Source organism: Schistocerca serialis, chromosome 8, assembly GCF_023864345.2.
Source record: "Schistocerca serialis cubense isolate TAMUIC-IGC-003099 chromosome 8, iqSchSeri2.2, whole genome shotgun sequence".
NCBI classification, from domain to species: domain Eukaryota; kingdom Metazoa; phylum Arthropoda; class Insecta; order Orthoptera; family Acrididae; genus Schistocerca; species Schistocerca serialis.
In genome coordinates this window covers 246,200,410-246,218,828 of record NC_064645.1, presented here as the reverse complement: position 1 = coordinate 246,218,828, position 18,419 = coordinate 246,200,410, and the positions used below count along the sequence as shown (strand labels likewise).

General features: G+C 43.7%; 1 protein-coding gene across 1 annotated transcript in view; it reads left to right on the top strand.

Annotated features, from left to right (window-relative positions):
- Positions 1-880: 880 nt before the first annotated feature.
- LOC126416951 (uncharacterized) overlaps positions 881-18,419 on the top strand; it is a 521,435-nt gene continuing 503,896 nt past the window's right edge. Inside the window, exons 1-2 of the mRNA XM_050084831.1 lie at positions 881-887; positions 1,177-1,308. Coding sequence (XP_049940788.1) covers positions 881-887; positions 1,177-1,308 — 139 coding nt within the window. The remainder of the gene's footprint in view (positions 888-1,176; positions 1,309-18,419) is intronic.

The following is an 18,419-nucleotide window of genomic DNA, read 5'->3' as shown; positions in this document are numbered from 1 at the left end:
GTGAGAGTCCGTTTACAAGGAACCACTCAGTAATTTTCTGAAAGACAGTATTGACAATTTCATCAGTTAATTCTTGTTTCTCAGGTGTGATTACTATACTTGTATCATCAGCGAAGAGAACTAACTTTGCCTCTTCATGAATATAGAATGGCAAGTCATTAATATATAATAAGAACAACAAAGGACCCAAGACTGACCCTTGTGGAACCCCATTCTTGATAGTTCCCCAGTCTGAGGAATGTGCTGATCTTTGCATGTTACGAGAACTACTTATTTCAACTTTCTGCACTCTTCCAGTTAGGTACGAATTAAACCATTTGTGCACTGTCCCACTCATGCCACAATACTTGAGCTTGTCTAGCAGAATTTCATGATTTACACAATCAAAAGCCTTTGAGAGATCACAAAAAATCCCAATGGGTGGTGTTCGGTTATTCAGATCATTCAAAATTTGACTGGTGAAAGCATATATGGCATTTTCTGTTGAAAAACCTTTCTGGAAACCAAACTGACATTTTGTTAGTACTTCATTTTTTACAGATATGTGAAGCTACTCTTGAATACATTAGCTGCTCTCTGCAAAGAAAAAAAAAAAAACTGACTTAATGGCTCAACACTGAACTTGAACGGGTGTCATGGGACATCCGCACCGAAAAAATGCAACGAACATAATCTAACAAAAATGAGAACAATAAAAAAGATGGATAGAGCGTCTGCTAAGTAAGCAGAAGATCCCGGGTTCGCGTCCCGGTCGGGGCAAACATTTTCAGCTGTCCCCGTTTCCCCGTTGACTTATATCAACGCCTGGGGTATTCATTTCGTTAATTTTGTCGATGGTTGTAACGCTACATTTTGCTGTTTGTAACTGAAAAATCCAAAGATGTTTTGTTAGCAGCGTACGGTACGTATATTGTTTATAACGCGTGGGAAAATATCATCTCGTTTGTCCTACATAAAGCTTTCAAGAATAACAAACGGCAAATTTTAAAATAACTGTGTTGTCTCGTTTGAACATCGACATCTAGCAGTAATTTGCAAAAAAAAAAAAAAAAAAAAAAAAAGAAAGGAGACCCTCCTTACACGTAGCGAAACCGAGATAGCGTCGCTGTTTTGTTTCCGAGGCCTCATCTCCCAGGAACGTGTGCACTCTGGTGGAGGTTATCGGAACTAAGGCAGCTGGCGCGGTCGCCCGGCCGGGATTCCCAGTTGGCCGCGCGGAGGCGTGTCGAGATTTGCGAGTGGAGTGTGCATACGTCGCGAAACACGCTGGCGGGACGACGGGCGAGGACGCACTTCTGGGCTGCGGAGGTCAGTGACACTTCTGCTGATCCCCATGTCGCCTCGCGTTGCTGAAAACCCTGAGCGCAGCCTATAAACTGTCGCGGTACTTACCGCAGATTCAGCAAACAAAACACTTGCGTCCCCTAACGACAGTCTGGCATCATCACGTTGCAACTTTTGTGAGCCAATACTAAAGGAATTTACTGAGATGTCTGAATTTTAGTAAAAGCAACGTGCTCAAACATGGAATTTAAGCACAGAACGTGTTCGTGTTAGACTGGCAGCATAATCACACGTTTAATACCATTGTTCACGTAAAACAGCCACATATTTTGTGATACATTGGTATAGTCATCGAGTTGTCAGTGTTCATATTATCTTACCAGAATGACAAAAACACAAATAGCAGCCGTCATAATATGGAATACGTTGTACAAAAAAATGTCTGTCTTACTTTTAAAGCTTTCACTGCTGTCCCCTTTACCGGTTCCATCACAAATAGCGGTGCACTTGATGAGGACAGAGAGATGCTGCTAGCACTGAATCCTGAAACGCTGGGCTGGCTTGCTATGAAGTGTGTTTAATGCTGCTATGACAATTAATATTTGAAACGCTACCTCACTTCTATAGAAATAGGTAATGATGTTGAAACCGGATTTTTGTAAACACATAGTTGGTGCTTGCATAGCACTTTCTCAGAGGCATTTCAAAACATATCACTACATTCATATCTAAATCTAAAACTGCAGATGTTTGTCAGAGAGTACTTATACTACGATGATATCAAGCCCCATTCATGTATTAAGTAGGGAAAGAATGATTCTTCGTACGCTTCTGTTTCGATCTTACCCTAATTTGATCATTTCGCTGTGTAAGGACTCAATACATGACGTCTGAAGATACTTGTAATTTCCGACGCGAATGTGTTTACAAACGTTTGATTAGATTTTATTTGTATATACGCCGTTTTTCTTTCAGTGTCGGTCATTTGAATACTGCAGTTGTACGGCGTATGTTAAAAGGAGATATTTATATCGATTATGAGCATCTAACTAAATCCAAGCACGGTTCGACAGACACCAATACATTTATTGTGCAACAGTACAATCTATCAGTATTTTAGAGGTGTTCTGGTGTGGCTCGATCAATAAACAACCTCTGTAAGCTACTTACGGCCGGTTTATTTCCTTAAAATTGAGAATAAATATAAAATGGAGGATACAATTATTCGTACATGGACTAATAACGCCACACAACTTCCAAAGAATAAGAACTCTGCAGGTGCATCTTCGTCATTCTGTAGCGTGACTTACCTAAAGTTTATAAAATTAACTCCAACATAAAACTGTGACTCTTCATAGACATCGTACTGAGGCAGTAAAAGTTAATAATCCGCGCTAAAATTAAGCACAAAATATTTTATTGATTATTGCTTTAGAAAAAGCAACAGATGGGAGCATTAGTCTGACCAAGATAAAGAAACTGGAAAATTCAAATAAACTCCTGGTGTAATAGTATAATTGCTACAAACACACGCAGCATTTTCTACACTTAATACAGTTATATTTGGTTCGATTCCTGACTCGGAAATATTAAGAAAATACATAAGAATTTCCCATCTGTTTAGTGAATGAAAACAATGATTTACCTAAGTCCTGATCGTGGTTTATTCGCCGCGAACGTAACCACTGCTGAATACTGTTCTCAGCCTAATCGTCACTCTGTTACGTGGTTCATCACGAAACATAATCAGTCACACTGTCACTAGATACACACGTAGCGGTAAGAAAAAGTCAAGCAGTAAAACCTTACCTTGGATCGCTGAGCGGAATGCGTATAGCAACAGGTTTGTGTTAAAATCAGTTCAAAAAAACATAGCTTGCTCTCTCCAAACTAATACTGCAGCCACTCTGAATACCAATAGCAGCATTATTCACTCCTTTTCAATCGAGTGGAAGCAGAATTATCAGAGCGCTGCTTGTCTGATACAAACAACTTCCAACCGGCCTGTTCTGACTCAGCACTGGCCGCTCGCACCAACTCACAAAAATGGCTCTGAGCACTATGGGACTTAACTGCTGTGGTCATTAGTCCCCTAGAACTGAGAACTACTTTAACCTAACTAACCTAAGGACATCACACACACCCATGCCCGAGGCAGGAGTCGAACCTGCGACCGTAGCGGTCACGCGGCTCCAGACTGTAGCGCCTAGAACCGCACGGCCACTCCGGCCGGCCGCACCAACTCACAGTAACAATTAGTTCACGCTCACACCTGACAACAGTCTGGCTGCCTCAGTACAACTGGCTCCATACAACTCGCTCTTTAAACTGGCACCTTGCAACTGCGACCTTTCCTTTCTTCAAATACAGGGTGCACACGTAGCACCACCACGCCCTAGGCGTTTATTGGCTCAGATATCCGTATATCGCCAGTGAAGCCCAAATACTTCTCATGTAGCAGAGGGATATCGAAATCGACCAGCGAACGTTCGGAAAATATATTAAAGAACACTGCCCAATCGATAAGCAAAAATAGGTAACCGGAATGAAAAGTGCTCAGTCAACAGACAGCTTTGACAGTCAATAAAATTTTGTTAATCCCGCAAGTGATGATACCCCCACGACCTTTCGGCCATAACCTTATCGACCATTGTATTCAACGACTGTCAACACGAGCGCTGAAGGTATCTGGGGCAGCGTCAATAAGAAAGCTATGGAGATCAAAATGCCCGACAACACCATCAACAACACAATTGTTCGTGGCTGGATACAGCGTGTAACCTGGCCATCGCGAGATTAAATTTGGCGTGGTTCGAGCTGGGTGTGCATCCGCACAAAAGGAATCATTTGCTATCTTCCCCTTAATTGTATATATGTGGTGTCTGCTCTATAGGACACGTTCGAAACCGTGGCCCTCTGTTTCTGAGTCAAATGGAAGGTGTGCATCAGAGACTTCAAAGTCACTGCAACGTCTGCTATAGCTTTGAGAAGTGTAGTAACCCCACGAAGGAGCCAAGTGCGCACTACACATCAGAGGCTGCTGCTCGGGTAGCTGAGTGCACAGATAACGATAGCTGTCGGAGACACGGAATTTTTAATGGAAGATCCAAAGAAATGCTAAAAAAATAACTGTACCCGCGGTAACTGGCACTCCAAAATAAACCTTAGAGAGAGAGAGAGAGAGAGAGAGAGAGAGAGAGAGAGAGAGAGAGAGAGAGAGAGATTCGTAGATTCGTACCGAAGATTTATTTTGGAGTACCAGTTGTTGCTGGTAGTTATTTTTTAATACCACTTACTTTTTAACAGTTGTTTATAACTATCACGTTTTTTTTTCCACTACCGAATTCCCCAGACAGATTCAGTTAACTCTGAGCGCCCATGAAACGCGAGCTGCTGGATTTCCCTCAGCTTGTGTACGCGCTATCTCGGACTTAGAATAATTTCTCTCCAGTGTATTTCTTATGGGTAGGAGTTAAACTTTCGTCACTTATTTTCTAAATAGTGTCCAGTCCCTTAAGGTAACCAACTGGCAGTGGCGCATCGCGCGCCAGCCCAGTTGTGTGACGTCAAACCCTATTTTGAAACATTTTTATTAATTAACATTTTTCATTTTTGTTGTATTGTGGTTCTATAGCTACGAGGGTGGGTCAAATAAAAACCTTAAATTTGTAATAAATCGAAATTTCCCGTCGTTATCCTGTAAGTTGATAAGCCTGCTACAAACAGCGTGCAGAATGGCCTGTAGGTGGCAGCATAGAGCAGATGCACACATACGGTCGCAGTATCAGTATAAAGATGACCGCCCCACTTCCGACTTGCACCAGGGAAGAACAGCGTTCTGTTATTCGGTTTTTGAATAGTGAAGGTGTGAAACCTATTGAAATTCATCGACGAATGAAGGTTCAGTACGGTGATGCATGTTTGTCACAGCAGCAAGTCTACGAATGGAGTAGGAAGTTCGCAAATAGTGTGGCTTCAGTGGAAGATGCTCCTCGTCCAGGTCAGGTATAACGAGTTGTGACTCCACAGAACATTGCAGCAGTTGAAGCCGTAGTGAAGGAAAACCGCCGAGTGACACTGAAAGACATTGCAGCATGTTTACAGATTAGTCATGGGTCAGCACACCACATTGTGCATGATGTGCTCCAGTTTCACAAAGTGTCTGCAAGATGGGTGCCATGGTAGCTGACTCCTGAAATGAGAGTACGACGTGTTGATGCTTGTGAAGAACTTCTTCGGCGCTTTGAACGAGAAGGTGATGGCTTCCTTGCAAGAATCATTACTGGGGACGAAACCTGGGTTCATTTCCACCAACCAGAAACGAAGAGAGCGAGCAAGGAATGACGCCATTACTCATCACCAAAACCAAAGAAGTTTCGAACAGAACCGTCAGCAGGGAAGGTTATGCTGACAGTCTTTTGAGACGAAAAAGGCGCCATTTTGGAGCATTACATGTCTGGAGGGACCACTGTCACCAGTTCATTATACACAGATCTCCTAAAAAATCATCTGCGGCCTGCAATCGAATCAAAGCGACGTGGATTGCTGTCAGAAGGTGTCCTTTTGCAACATGACAATGCAAGGCCCCACACTGCTCGTACAACAGTTGCAACAATTACAGATCTGCATTTTGAGTATCTTCCTCATCCACCATACTCACCAGGCCTTGCCGCAATTGATTTCCATATGTTTGGACCACTCAGAGACGCAATTGGAGGAAAGAAGTTCCGTTCTGATGAAGAGGTACGCCACGCGGCGCATGAGTGGTTGCGCGGACTAGCAAAAGAATTTTTTTCTTAAGGAATTTATGCACTTTGTAAGCGCTGGAAGACTTGCATTGAGCGTGGGGGAGATTATGTTGAAGAGTGATACAGATTTGTACCACTTCTGCACAATAATTCATTTGACTCATCCTCGTAAATCTGCGAAACTTTTGATATATTTAACTCTTATTTGGTTTGGTAGTCGTGCAGGCTGATTGCTGCGCGCCGTTCCAGGCTAATAGCTCCCAGTACTGCATATACGTCATTGGCAACTCCATGTGTGGTGGCTTGTGAATCACATTAAGGGTAATAACAATCCAGTTATTTGTAAACTCTGTGAAACCCTTTGACGGCCGGCGTTTATTTCCGTAGAAGTGCGAAAATATTTGTTTCACTTGAATATCTATCCTCCCTGGAAGTATCATCATCTACTACGATCTACTCAAGTCCGACATACAGTTACCAACTGCGAGGTTACCTGTGGCGATAGCCGTAACTCTCAGAGAACAAGAACTGCCTTTCTTTCTTTCCTAGGGCCTTTGTCCCACTTCAAAGCGGGGTCGGCCATGTTACCTAAGATTTGGCAGTGTTAGTTGCAGAGAGTGACTAGATGGCATTCCTGTCGCCACCCTGAACCCCCAGGGACGGAATTAGTGTACACCAGCTGTCTCTGTCTAGTGTAAGCTATGGAATAGCGTGAACGTTGTCAGATGTCTGCGAGTCGTGTAACTGGGGCGGAACGTGGGGGCCAACCCGGTATTCACCTAACAGGATGTGGAAAACCGCCTAAAAACCACACCCAGGCTGGCCGGCATACCGGCCCTCGTTGATTAACAGATCAGCCGGGCGGATTCGATCCGGGGCCGGCGCGGCTACCCGAGTCAAGGAAGCAGCGCATTAGCGCTCTCGGCTACCCTGGCGGGTAGAATAAGAGCTTTGAGGGAATAATATAAATGACACAGAAAAATACTTACACTCATCAGCTATTTTCATATAATCACGGATTCCTTGTTGTCACTGTGCTTAGTTAAATAGCAAGAAAGCGTTGTACAAAGTTCGAAAAACAGATGGCGTGCAGTCTCATATTTATTTCCATGAGATGTAGAATACCTTCTACGTAGGTCAGACCACAGATGACACGAAGCGTAGTATGCACTGTGGTGAACAGATGGCGCCCCACACATATTTTGATACAACAAAATGAATTAAGTTTATAATCATACCAGAAAGTTCAGTTATATGTAAAGAGTATATAAGGAGCATTTAGCTTCAATCAATAATTGTACTCTCTCCTTTAGTACACATACTCACTCAAGTCCCCGTTGACTTTGTCGTCGATGGGATGCTAAACTTCCAATCTTCCTCTCTCCATTAACAGTGCTGATTTCGATAGCTGGAACTTTGCCATTTGCATCAAACGTAACAAACTTTCAAATGCTCCATTATCTCACTTCATCTCCACTTGTAGCAGCCACATTATCGCAGATCTGAAGTGCTGGAGGGTTGTGGCTTGGCTGACATTGAAACGTGCGCTTTCCCTGTCGCTCTTAAGTGCTACCGAAATAAACCACGAGAGATAAACAAGCCGCTGGCTCTAGCGCACAGCTGCTAGGCCACACTAGCAAGCGGTTGGTTTGTTTTGCATATCACGATTAGTTCTGAGAACGGACATTGGCGGCGTGTCGGCAGACGATCTACGTATGATTTCCTGTTTTATACTAGGCCTGTCCCTGCATCAACAATCTGTCTCTTTAGGCTTGGATCAGATCATTCCCCAATTTCGTTTAGTACCAATGAGTAACTCGATTTAAGTACCTAGACAATATCTGTTAAGTAGTTGTGCACAAAACGTATATCTCCTTTTTCTTTCGTTTATATGGCAAGAGCCTTTCTACTCTTAAACCTGCTCCACAAACCTCACCCTTTTAGTTCTGTGTAATGCTTTGGTTGTCCATGTGGTATTATCATGCGTCTTAGCTGCGTCACTCTGGATTTTATCCAACCATTTGCTTCTTGGTTTTCTTCCTCGCATAACATATATTTACCCAGAGAATGCTGTACAGGATATTAACTGAAGTATTCCATGTTTTGAAAGACTGTAGAATAGATTTTAAAAAAGTCCATTAAATATGGGCTCTACAATGCATACCTTGAGAGCTGTGAGCACTTGTTCCCTTCGTTACTGCGAAACACATCTCTTCTGCTGCAAGCTCTTTGCTGTTATTTATTTTTATTATTTGTTAATTACGCATTTAACCTGATATGGTTAGCACCATCAGGCTCTCTCTCTTACATAGGACCATGGTCTTCAGCATCGTTTTTGCTTCTTAGTAACCTACGAAATGACAATTTTACTGTGACAAATAGTATTAAAATTATTTCAGTATCTATAATGACACTATGAACTAATAAAGTTAATGTTGGTAGTACTTCTATTACTGCTGCCACTAATAATAATGATAATGACATTTCTGGAAGAAGAAATCGACAATAGCATGGTTTACAGAAGTAAGGAAAGATCTAGAAAGAAACAACATCAAAGAATCAGAAATAGCGGAAAGAAACAGCTTAAAAAAAATACTAAACTTTGAAGGCTTTCAAAGCAGAAGAAATAAAAAATCGGGAACAAAATGGACAGAAGAAAGGAAGAGACTTCATGGGGAGAAAATGAGGGAATACTGGAAAAATAGGAAACAACAACAGAGAAAGAAGAGGAGCCGATGCTGTTAACTTGATCCTAGTTGGTCAATACGATTGTAAAAAAAAATTATGATAACAACAACAATAATGGCCGCGGTAGATATAAAAAATATACCTATAGGTGTACAAAACAGATGTTTTCTGATATAGCGAGCTCTGGGGACAAAGTTTAAGGAGACTGCTCCAGCTAAGAATACTAGGAAATGAGGACGATCTGGTTGGAAAGAAGGATTAAAAGGACAACATGTGTCTACAGGGACTATAGAAATCATTATTATTGCTTTCGTAGCTATGTCATTAACTTCATTTGTGCGGCCATATTGTCCGTAGTTGCTTTACAATTGCTGGGGTATTTTTGTTCCGTCGTTACAACTCCAAAAAACGCGTGTTTTCTCACCAGACGCGTTTTGCTTTATTGAAACAAAGCATCATCAGTGATGATAATGTCTGCTTGGATTTTTCGCCTAGATCAGGAAATACCGGCTGATGGCAAGTCCTTCTTTCTTCATTAGGCGCTGATAATTATCCTCTAATTTTACGCTTCTTTGCAGAATCATGCATTTGTTACGTTGAACACGGAAGAGTTTCATACACCACTGTTTACTATACATACAAATAAAATTCTGCAAGTTTTCACGAATGATCATTTATGAGTTTATCCCGAAATATGCAAAAACATCTACAATGGCGAAAGAAAAATTGCAACAACGAGAAGGTGTTGTGCTACATAAAGGGAAGTTGGTAGGCGTGTTTCTACATCAGAAAGATGTCTATTCAAATGTCACACCAGTAACATAAGAGTGGCACCAATAGCGCCACTGAGAAGGTGGAAATCAGATTTGCTTTAAATACACGCTGTAAAGTTCGTGAGCATTATTTGCCTCTGAGATTGGACGTGTTGAGTTGATCGTAGTTAGCCGAGAACATAGGAGGACAGCTTTAAGTGCTGTTAGTGAATCGAGGAGCAATAACATTCATATTCTTCCTTGTCACAAAGTTGATAGCAGATATGCGATCGTCGATATTGCGAACGACGTCAAATTGTAAATTTTTACAATCAACATGTGTGGGCTGACGAGAATCCGCACGCAATTGTGCAATCACGTCATTAACACAGATTGTCTGTGAACGTTCGGGCAGGCATCGTTGGTGATGTTTTGAATGGGCCCCATGTTCTTCCACCTACGCTCAATGGAGCACGTTATCATGGTTTCATACGGGATACTCTACCTGTGCTGCTAGAACATGTGCCTTTACAAGTACGACACAACATGTGGTTCATGCACGATGGAGCTCCTGCACATTTCAGTCCAAGTGTTCGTACGCTTCTGAACAACAGATTCGATGACCGATGGATTGGTAGAGTCCAGACACTCCGGGATGATGATGGCATTGAAACAGAGGATGACACACGTAAAGCTGAAATACTAAACAACTTTTTCCAAAGCTGTTTCACAGAGGAAGACCGCAGTGCAGTTCCTTCTCTAAATCCTCGCACAAACGAAAAAATGGCTGACATCGAAATAAGTGTCCTAGGAATAGAAAAGCAACTGGAATCACTCAACAGAGGAAAGTCCACTAGACCTGACGGGATACCAATTCGATTCTACACAGAGTACGCGAAAGAACTTGCCCCCCTTCTAACATCACGTTTGCAGGAAGTGTTGTGAAACGAGTGTTAACCATGATAAAAGTTCTTTTGTTTTGTGTTCATCGTGATAATTTACCCCTTTTTTACAGTACCGACATAAAAATACCTCTAAACTTTTTTGACATTTTAAAAGAAGAAGGGTGATTTATCACGTAAAAACCACAAAATAATATCTCTGAAAAATTTTCCTTAATCATTGAGTTTCAGCGAAATAGAAATTCCATTGTAAAGATATGGTATAGCTGGAGCCGGAACTGTCAAAAAACCTGTCAAAAATAAATTTTACCTGGAACACGCAAACGAAAGTACGTATTATAAATAACGCGATGATAACATAACTAAAAGCCAGCCGACATTTACTCTCCAAGTAGCAATATGGACCAAGTCTACTAGCTAAGACGTAAGCATAATGTGCCATACGCAGACATAGACTGGCATAGACGCAAGAAACAATATTATACCTATTACACCATTTCCATAAGTACACTTGATAATGGCAAAACGTCGAAATGTGCTCTCGTGTAATTTGTATCACTATGAGTAAGTAAATAAATATTGCAGCAGAAAAAAATATCTGCACTGCACTGCAGTTGTTGACGGTATACACTGCGTTTTGCTTGGAAACACTGGTTCCATTAACTCATGGTACTTGTTGATAACGGTAAAGTGCACTTTACACTTCAATCACACGATTGCATTCAGTAGTGCTCGGTTCTGTTTTTTTTCCGGCTGAGCTAGTTGTTCGTTAACAGTGATATACGACAGTAGGGGCAAGGTTAGTGATGGAAAGGTTGCCGAAATGCATTTCACGTATGGGTTCGAATTTGTCGCTGATGACTATGTACGATTTGGATTTGACGGCCGGCCGAAGTGGCCGTGCGGTTCTAGGCGCTGCAGTCTGGAACCGCGAGACCGCTACGGTCGCAGGTTCGAATCCTGCCTCGGGCACGGATGTGTGTGCTGTCCTTAGGTTAGTTACGTTTAAGTAGTTATCGGTTCTAGGGGACTAATGACCTCAGAAGTTGAGTCCCATAGCGCTCAGAGCCATTTGAACCATTTTTTTTGGATTTGACGACCGAAATGAGGTGAACGCTACGTACGTTTCTCCAACCGATGTTCTATTTCGATCGAGGATATTTTTCTCCGGTTCGGTTTCAGTGGTCTGCCGATGTCAGGATACATCCCGACATCAGTGCCGGAGCAGTGAGCAGCAAGAGATGCTGATCCGTCAAGGCAGTGGAGGCCAGGGACGTCCAAAATTAGACGAGTCTCGTAGTACGCTAGCAACCGGCAGCGGTCCCCATTTCTGCTGTCCTCGTTACTGGGCCGTCTTAAAGTGGCAGCGACAGGGCGGAATGATTCATGACGTGACACAGAACCACGCCACATTCGATAGAGCTCGCCTGTCACTATTCCGTTTTATGACGCTCAGGGCAGGCCGAACACCTGTTATCAATTTATTTGAACATGTTCAAATAATATACAGGAACGCAGCCGGGTGACATCAACTACCACGGATATTTCGACAGGTGACCGCCCTGTTGTTTTCAAGACAAAACTGAAGCAAGTAAGCAAGGGAATTTAAAACCTTGGTTTGCAGAGCAATTCCGGAAAGATCACACACACACACACACACACACACACACACACACACACACACACACACGCGCGCGCGCGCTGTAAACACTAGCGCCATTAAACTACCAAAGATAGCCGACATCAGAGTTATTGATACTGAAAATTAGTAACCAAAAGGTGAGGTAGAATTAACTCTGTCCCTCCGTTTTTTGGTACGGGTGAGAACAGAATTCCACGCAGAATATAGACAAAAACCTCCATCTCTATTTTTATGCTTACTTGCTAATTTAATTTCAACTGCTTCCTTAATAACACTATCGAATTAGATGTCAGTGCATACCAGAATCTTCGTTGTTATATTCCATCTGATGACCGGTGTCAAGAAAATGTTGTGTAATAGCCGATTTGCGCTTCAGCTGTAGGCATGTGTGACGCTTATACTCAGCACACCGGTCCTCCACGGTCCTGATAGTCTACCCATCACACGACATGCCACATCTGCAAAGAACACGGTAGACAAGCGTCTTACGCAAAGCAAGGTCATCCTAAAAGGACCCTTAGATGGACGTCGTAAAATATATTTCATATCGACATAAAAGCTTTTGGGTATGGTACCGCGTCATATTGTATAAAACTACTGCTGGAGAAAAACCAACGTTTCGGCCACGGTTGCAGCAGCCTTCTTCTGGATCTACTGGTGCGTTCTAGCTACGCAGTGTCCCTTACATTTTGTTATTACTGTTCACTGCGCATGCCATTACTTCATAATTTAATAAGATTGTTCATTTCATTAGTCACTTAAGGAAGAAGGAGAGGGAACTTTATTTTAACAGGTTATTGCGGTGGAGGGAGAGCGTAACCTCTTGTGTTATGTGCGACGATTGGTGGTCACTGGCGAATGAGACGAATACCGATAAGCAAGGAATGGACAAACTGCAGCCAGCAGTTCGCTTACCTTATTTGAAAAATGTTACTGACCAAATAGGCAAACACCTTCGCCGAGTTCGGGTGCAGCCTGTCTTCTATAGTGGTCGCAGGATCCAGGACGTGCTAGGCTCCACTAAGGACAAGGTGGATGCATTACTCACTGCAGGCGTGTGCAGGGTGGAATGCGAATGTGGAGAGGCATACATCGGCGAGACTGGTAGGCCAATAGCAATGCGCATTCGCGAACACGAGCGCCATATTCGTCTAGGGCAACACGCGGTACCATACCCAGAAAACTTTTATGGCGACTGACTCAGACCGCGGTAGCCTACGCAGTAATGTTTCACATTCTTTCTTAACTCCAGCGTACCGGGTATACTGAGACAGCAACTTATTTTGGATTGTGATGCGAAAGGAAGCAGCCAGAGTTGCAACTAAAATGGGTATTTATTTAGTTGGTGACCAGTTCTCAAACCAACCGTGGTTTGTCAAGTAAAATATCCGTCCGGCAAAATAGCAAATAACGTGCATACATAATATGTGTATGGTCCAAACTAATGTTCATTAACGACACGAACATTAGTTGGGATCATACACATATGTACCCACTTTATTTCTTATTTTCTTGAAAAGACATTTTACGTGGCAAACACTGGTTGATTTGAGAATGGGCTCACTAAATAAACATCCATTTCAATTACAACTCTGGCCGTCTCTTTTTGCATCACATTTTACATCATATTTGCACAAAGTTAATGCTGCATTACCCGTTGTTTGGTAACTGCCACTACCGACAACTTCTGGCGTCTGTCATTTCTGTTTGGTTGGTGGCGCTAGTGTTTATAGTGTGTACATGGCCGCGTGTGTGTGTTTTATACAGAGTGTTACAAAAAGGTACGGCCAAACTTTCAGGAAACATTCCTCACACACAAATAAAGAAAAGATCTTATGTGGACATGTGTCCGGAAACGCTTAATTTTCATGTTAGAGCTCATTTTAGTTTCGTCCACCTACGCTCAATGGAGCACGTTATCATGATTTCATACGGGATACTCTACCTGTGCTGCTAGAACATGTGCCTTTACAAGTACGACACAACATGTGGTTCATGCGCGATGGAGCTCCTGCACATTTCAGTCGAAGTGTTCGTACGCTTCTCAACAACAGATTCGGTGACCGATGAATTGGTAGAGGCGGACCAATTCCATGGCCTCCACGCTCTCCTGACCTCAACCCTCCTGACTTTCATTTATGGGGGCACTTGAAAGCTCTTGTCTACGCAACCCCGGTACCAAATGTAGAGACTCTTCGTGCTCGTATTGTGGACGGCTGCGATACAACACGCCATTCTCCAGGGCTGCATCAGGGACTCCATGCGACGGAGGGTGGATGCATGTATCCTCGCTAACGGAGGACATTTTGAACATTTCCTGTAACAAAGTGTTTGAAGTCACGCTGGTACGTTCTGTTACTGTGTGTTTCCATTCCATGATTGATGTGATGTGAAGAGAAGTAATAAAATGAGCTCTAACATGGAAAGTAAGCGTTTCCGGACACATGTCGACATAATATATTTTCTTTCTTTGTGTGTGAGGAATGTTTCCTGAAAGTTTGGCCGTACTTTTTTGTAACACCCTGTATATCCGGAATTGCTCTGCAAACAGAGATTTTAAATTCCATTCTGGTAGGGCTCTCCGTTCCTCCAACAGCGCAGATGACAAATTTTGGATGATCGTGAACGTGCTGCAATACATAGCCCCAACACATACCACACGTGCTCGATGGGATTTAGGCCTAGCCGGGGGAACGGGCGGTTTGTAGGTCAGCACGATCAGGCAACTTCGTGTCTCCCCACGCCATAACACCCGAACACCGGACCACCAAAACGATAATGTTTGACAATGTTCCTGGGTGGATTACCTGTCCCAATCTCTCGCCATATCACATTACGTCAAGCATTGACGAACGTGATCGTTCTGGTGGTTCAGGTGTTACGACATGGGCAGTTACATCGACGTAATGACCTTCAAATCTTTAACGCGGTACACTCACCAGACAACGTTGTTTCGACACTGTACTCCTTCCACATGTGCATCTGTTCCAGGGGGACATTCCATCTTGACTTCATTTTTATGGATGGTAATGAGCGACCGCGTCGAACTGCTCAGGTGGAGGAGTTTTTGAAACGAGTGTCCTTGTGCCGTCAGCCAATAGTCTCTCCAGTATTTTCCCAAAGATATCCAGAACACATATTGGCCTGTAGGACTTGGCTTCCATTGCATCTTTGCCTTTCTCTTTCTTTATAATAACATTAGCCTCCTTTCAGGTTTTTGGAAATTTGCCAAGCCTCAGGCACTCTGTGTAAAGCCTCGTAAGAGGTGCAATTAGCTGAGGGGCGAGAAACTGCCCCACCTCTGTTACTATGCCACCTGGCCCTGGAGCCTTCCCCCTCTTTATAGATTTAACATGTGCCGCCACTTCTCCCTCAGAGCAGGGGTACACCATGTTGGTGTACTGAACATGACCATCCCTGCGGATATGACGCTGCATTTCTGTGTCCTCGTTCTCTCCATCATCTGGAAGCAGACTCTGAAGCAGGACCACAGAAGTCTCCTGCCAGGACTCTGTCACTCTGCCGCCATCCCTGATGGTCGATAGAACCGTGGGAGATCTTATTTTTCCCCTGACCTATTGTAGGGGACTCCCCAAGAGTCAGTAGCTAGCTGATGCAGCACACATCTTTCCCAACTCTTTATCCATACTTCCTTTAGTTCCTTCTGGAATACTTCCTTGGATTCGCCATATCTTTGTAGCCAGAATTGTTTTTCCTGCTAGACGACACTTCGCTGGTAGTACCTTCTCGCCTTTCTTACAGACTGACACATACTTCCATGGTCGGCAGTCCATGGAGATGGGGGGCTGCAACGGCTCTCTTCCTGGTTGATACAGTACATCAGCCCTAATCGGTCTAACTATTTACCCTACCGGCTCTTCGGCATATCTGTCCAAATCTTCGTCAACTTCTGCCAACGGAGGAACTCACACTCCCGGGCCAGGCGTTCCCAATCGGTTCTGTTGAAGTTAAATTGAACCTCCCGACCCATGTCCCAGCGGCACTCCTCATCACTTAGGGTGAACACAATCAGATTGTGGTCGCTTGTTATGACTTGATCTAAGCCTCTCCAGTTCCGAATGTTGCCAGTGACACCGGGCGTTGACAGGGTAACATCATATTGGTTCCAATTCTCCCTCCACCTCCATAGGTGGGGGATTCCCCGGTCTATTTGCAACAACTAGTTGTGAGGCCCTTTGTTAGATCTTCAGCTCTCTCACCATTTGCATCTCGAGTGCTACTAACCGATAGGGGGGATTTAGCATTCGTATCTTGCGTCCTCGCAACGCCGTGGTGACTCGTGTAAGGTGATCCAAGTAATCTTCAAAGTTACCTCCATATTGAAAGTACGTATTGATGATGTAAACGAGCCCCACAGGTGACTGTAGTTCCACGACGTTGCAGTGACTATCTGACAGTTGTGATAGGGTTGTGACCCGTAGAGCCTTGTTAACTACAACTAGAGAGGCTTTTGGCTCTTCCCCGGTGCTTATTTCGTACCTGTCAAGTGGCAGCCATAAACGAGATTTGCCCAGCTTGGGAATATGGCTCCTGCAGGCAGATTACATCTAGTCTCCACTCCCCCACTACCCTTCGCAACTCCTGCATCACCAAACAACTATTGTGCGTGTTTATTTGTCTGATGTTTATTTCACGATACGTTATGGAAAATAGGTGAGCACATTGCATTCTGGCCAAGTGTTTTCCCAGTCTAGCGCAATGCGCCCATTTGCTAGTATATATATATAGATTTCATCCAGTTAAACCCTTCGTCTCTTATTTCGAAAACCTTTTTAACGAGGTCAGGCAAGGCTCCAAAGCCAGTGGGGAGATTCAGCGACTTTAACTGTATTTTGTCCACAGTCTCCATTGTCGAGAAGGTGACTATTCTGCCATATTTATGTCCTACATGAACGACGTGTCTTAGTTCAGTTGTCAGCACAGGCAGCTGCTCCAAGCGCGACAGCTGCATAGCATGCTCAAGATTGGCGTATACCCTTCTTGGGTCTGCACCCGAAGCTCTTATTTGCGGCGCTTCATGTACGGGCATCGTGCTGTACTATCCTGAATAAATCGATGTGACTGTTCCCCGTACGCAGGTATAGTGCTGTTAATTGTGCCAGCACGCGAGCGGTTATCTAAAATTTCACTGCCCTGACGCTGCCCTGAATTATTACTGGCTGGCCAACTGCCACTGGTCGCCCCACATGTCTTTCCAGTTCCTCTATCTGGTTGTGCCCCTGGTTGTGGCAGAAGGAGACACCTGGAGGAGCCTGAACCCCTGTCAGTCTGAACGCAGACGTCCACCATTGTTACTCTTCGGGGTCTCATTTCTGACCTAGACTTCAGGAAGTCTTTGAACTTGCATGCTCTTTCAGCATGTCTCCTCCTTTTACTCGGGGACTTCCTTTTCTTAACTATCCTGGTCACGATGACGGCTTCAGACAAATCGATCCGGGATATCAATCGCTGTTCTAACATTTTGTATGTTGGGCATTTTCTTCCAGTGGCACGGCAGGTCTTTTTGCCTTTGTGCGTACGTGGAATACAGACACTCGATTTTTTGCAATCTTTTCTTACATGATCCTCATCTCCTCACTTAGAGCATGCCGCTTTCTTGCTGCAATGCTTATGGACATAGTCAATGTCCCAACAGTTATGGCAACGAGATACCACGAGGGAGTCTTTTACGTTTATAGCATGGAAGCAAATATATACCTTGCCCATGGTCGTTAATTTCTTCTACAAGGCACCCGAGACCTCGGCAACTTAATGAACAACATCTCGGTGCATATGTCCTCTCCTAAACCTTAACTTGAAATCCTTCGTGAAAGTGTTTAAGTCCATGTCATCTAATTCTGATGATAAAAGATCTCACACAAGTCTTCATACTTTAAGGACGTTGGGACATCATATAAGATAACCAATGGCTTACGCTTTCAGGGGGGGGGGGGGGGGTTGCAGTTGATGGCCTTGCAAAACTTTTGATTAGCTAATAATTTATTCATGTCTTCAGTGGCGACATCAACTATTGCTATATGTTCTTAGTTGCTTTGACTCTATTAATTTTGATCTTTTCTCTAGCCAGGTTAACTGTGGTCGCGAAAATTTCCTGTACATTCTTAATGTCTTGGCCGGGGTTGGGTCTCAGAAAGACCGCTGTGTCCGGCCGTTTGGAAACCTTAGCTATAGTATCTTTGGTTGACTGGGCCTTTGGCGCCGCATGTGCATCCACGCCAACCCATGTTTTCACGGGTTGCTTCCTTAACCTATAATTTTCTTTTTCTAGCTCTTCAGTGCGGCCTTCCAGCTTCGCATTGGCAATTGCCCACGCAACCAGTTAATTTTTAATGGCCTGGACTGCGGCCTGACTGATTTTCCCGTTCTTTGTACTTTGATCAAG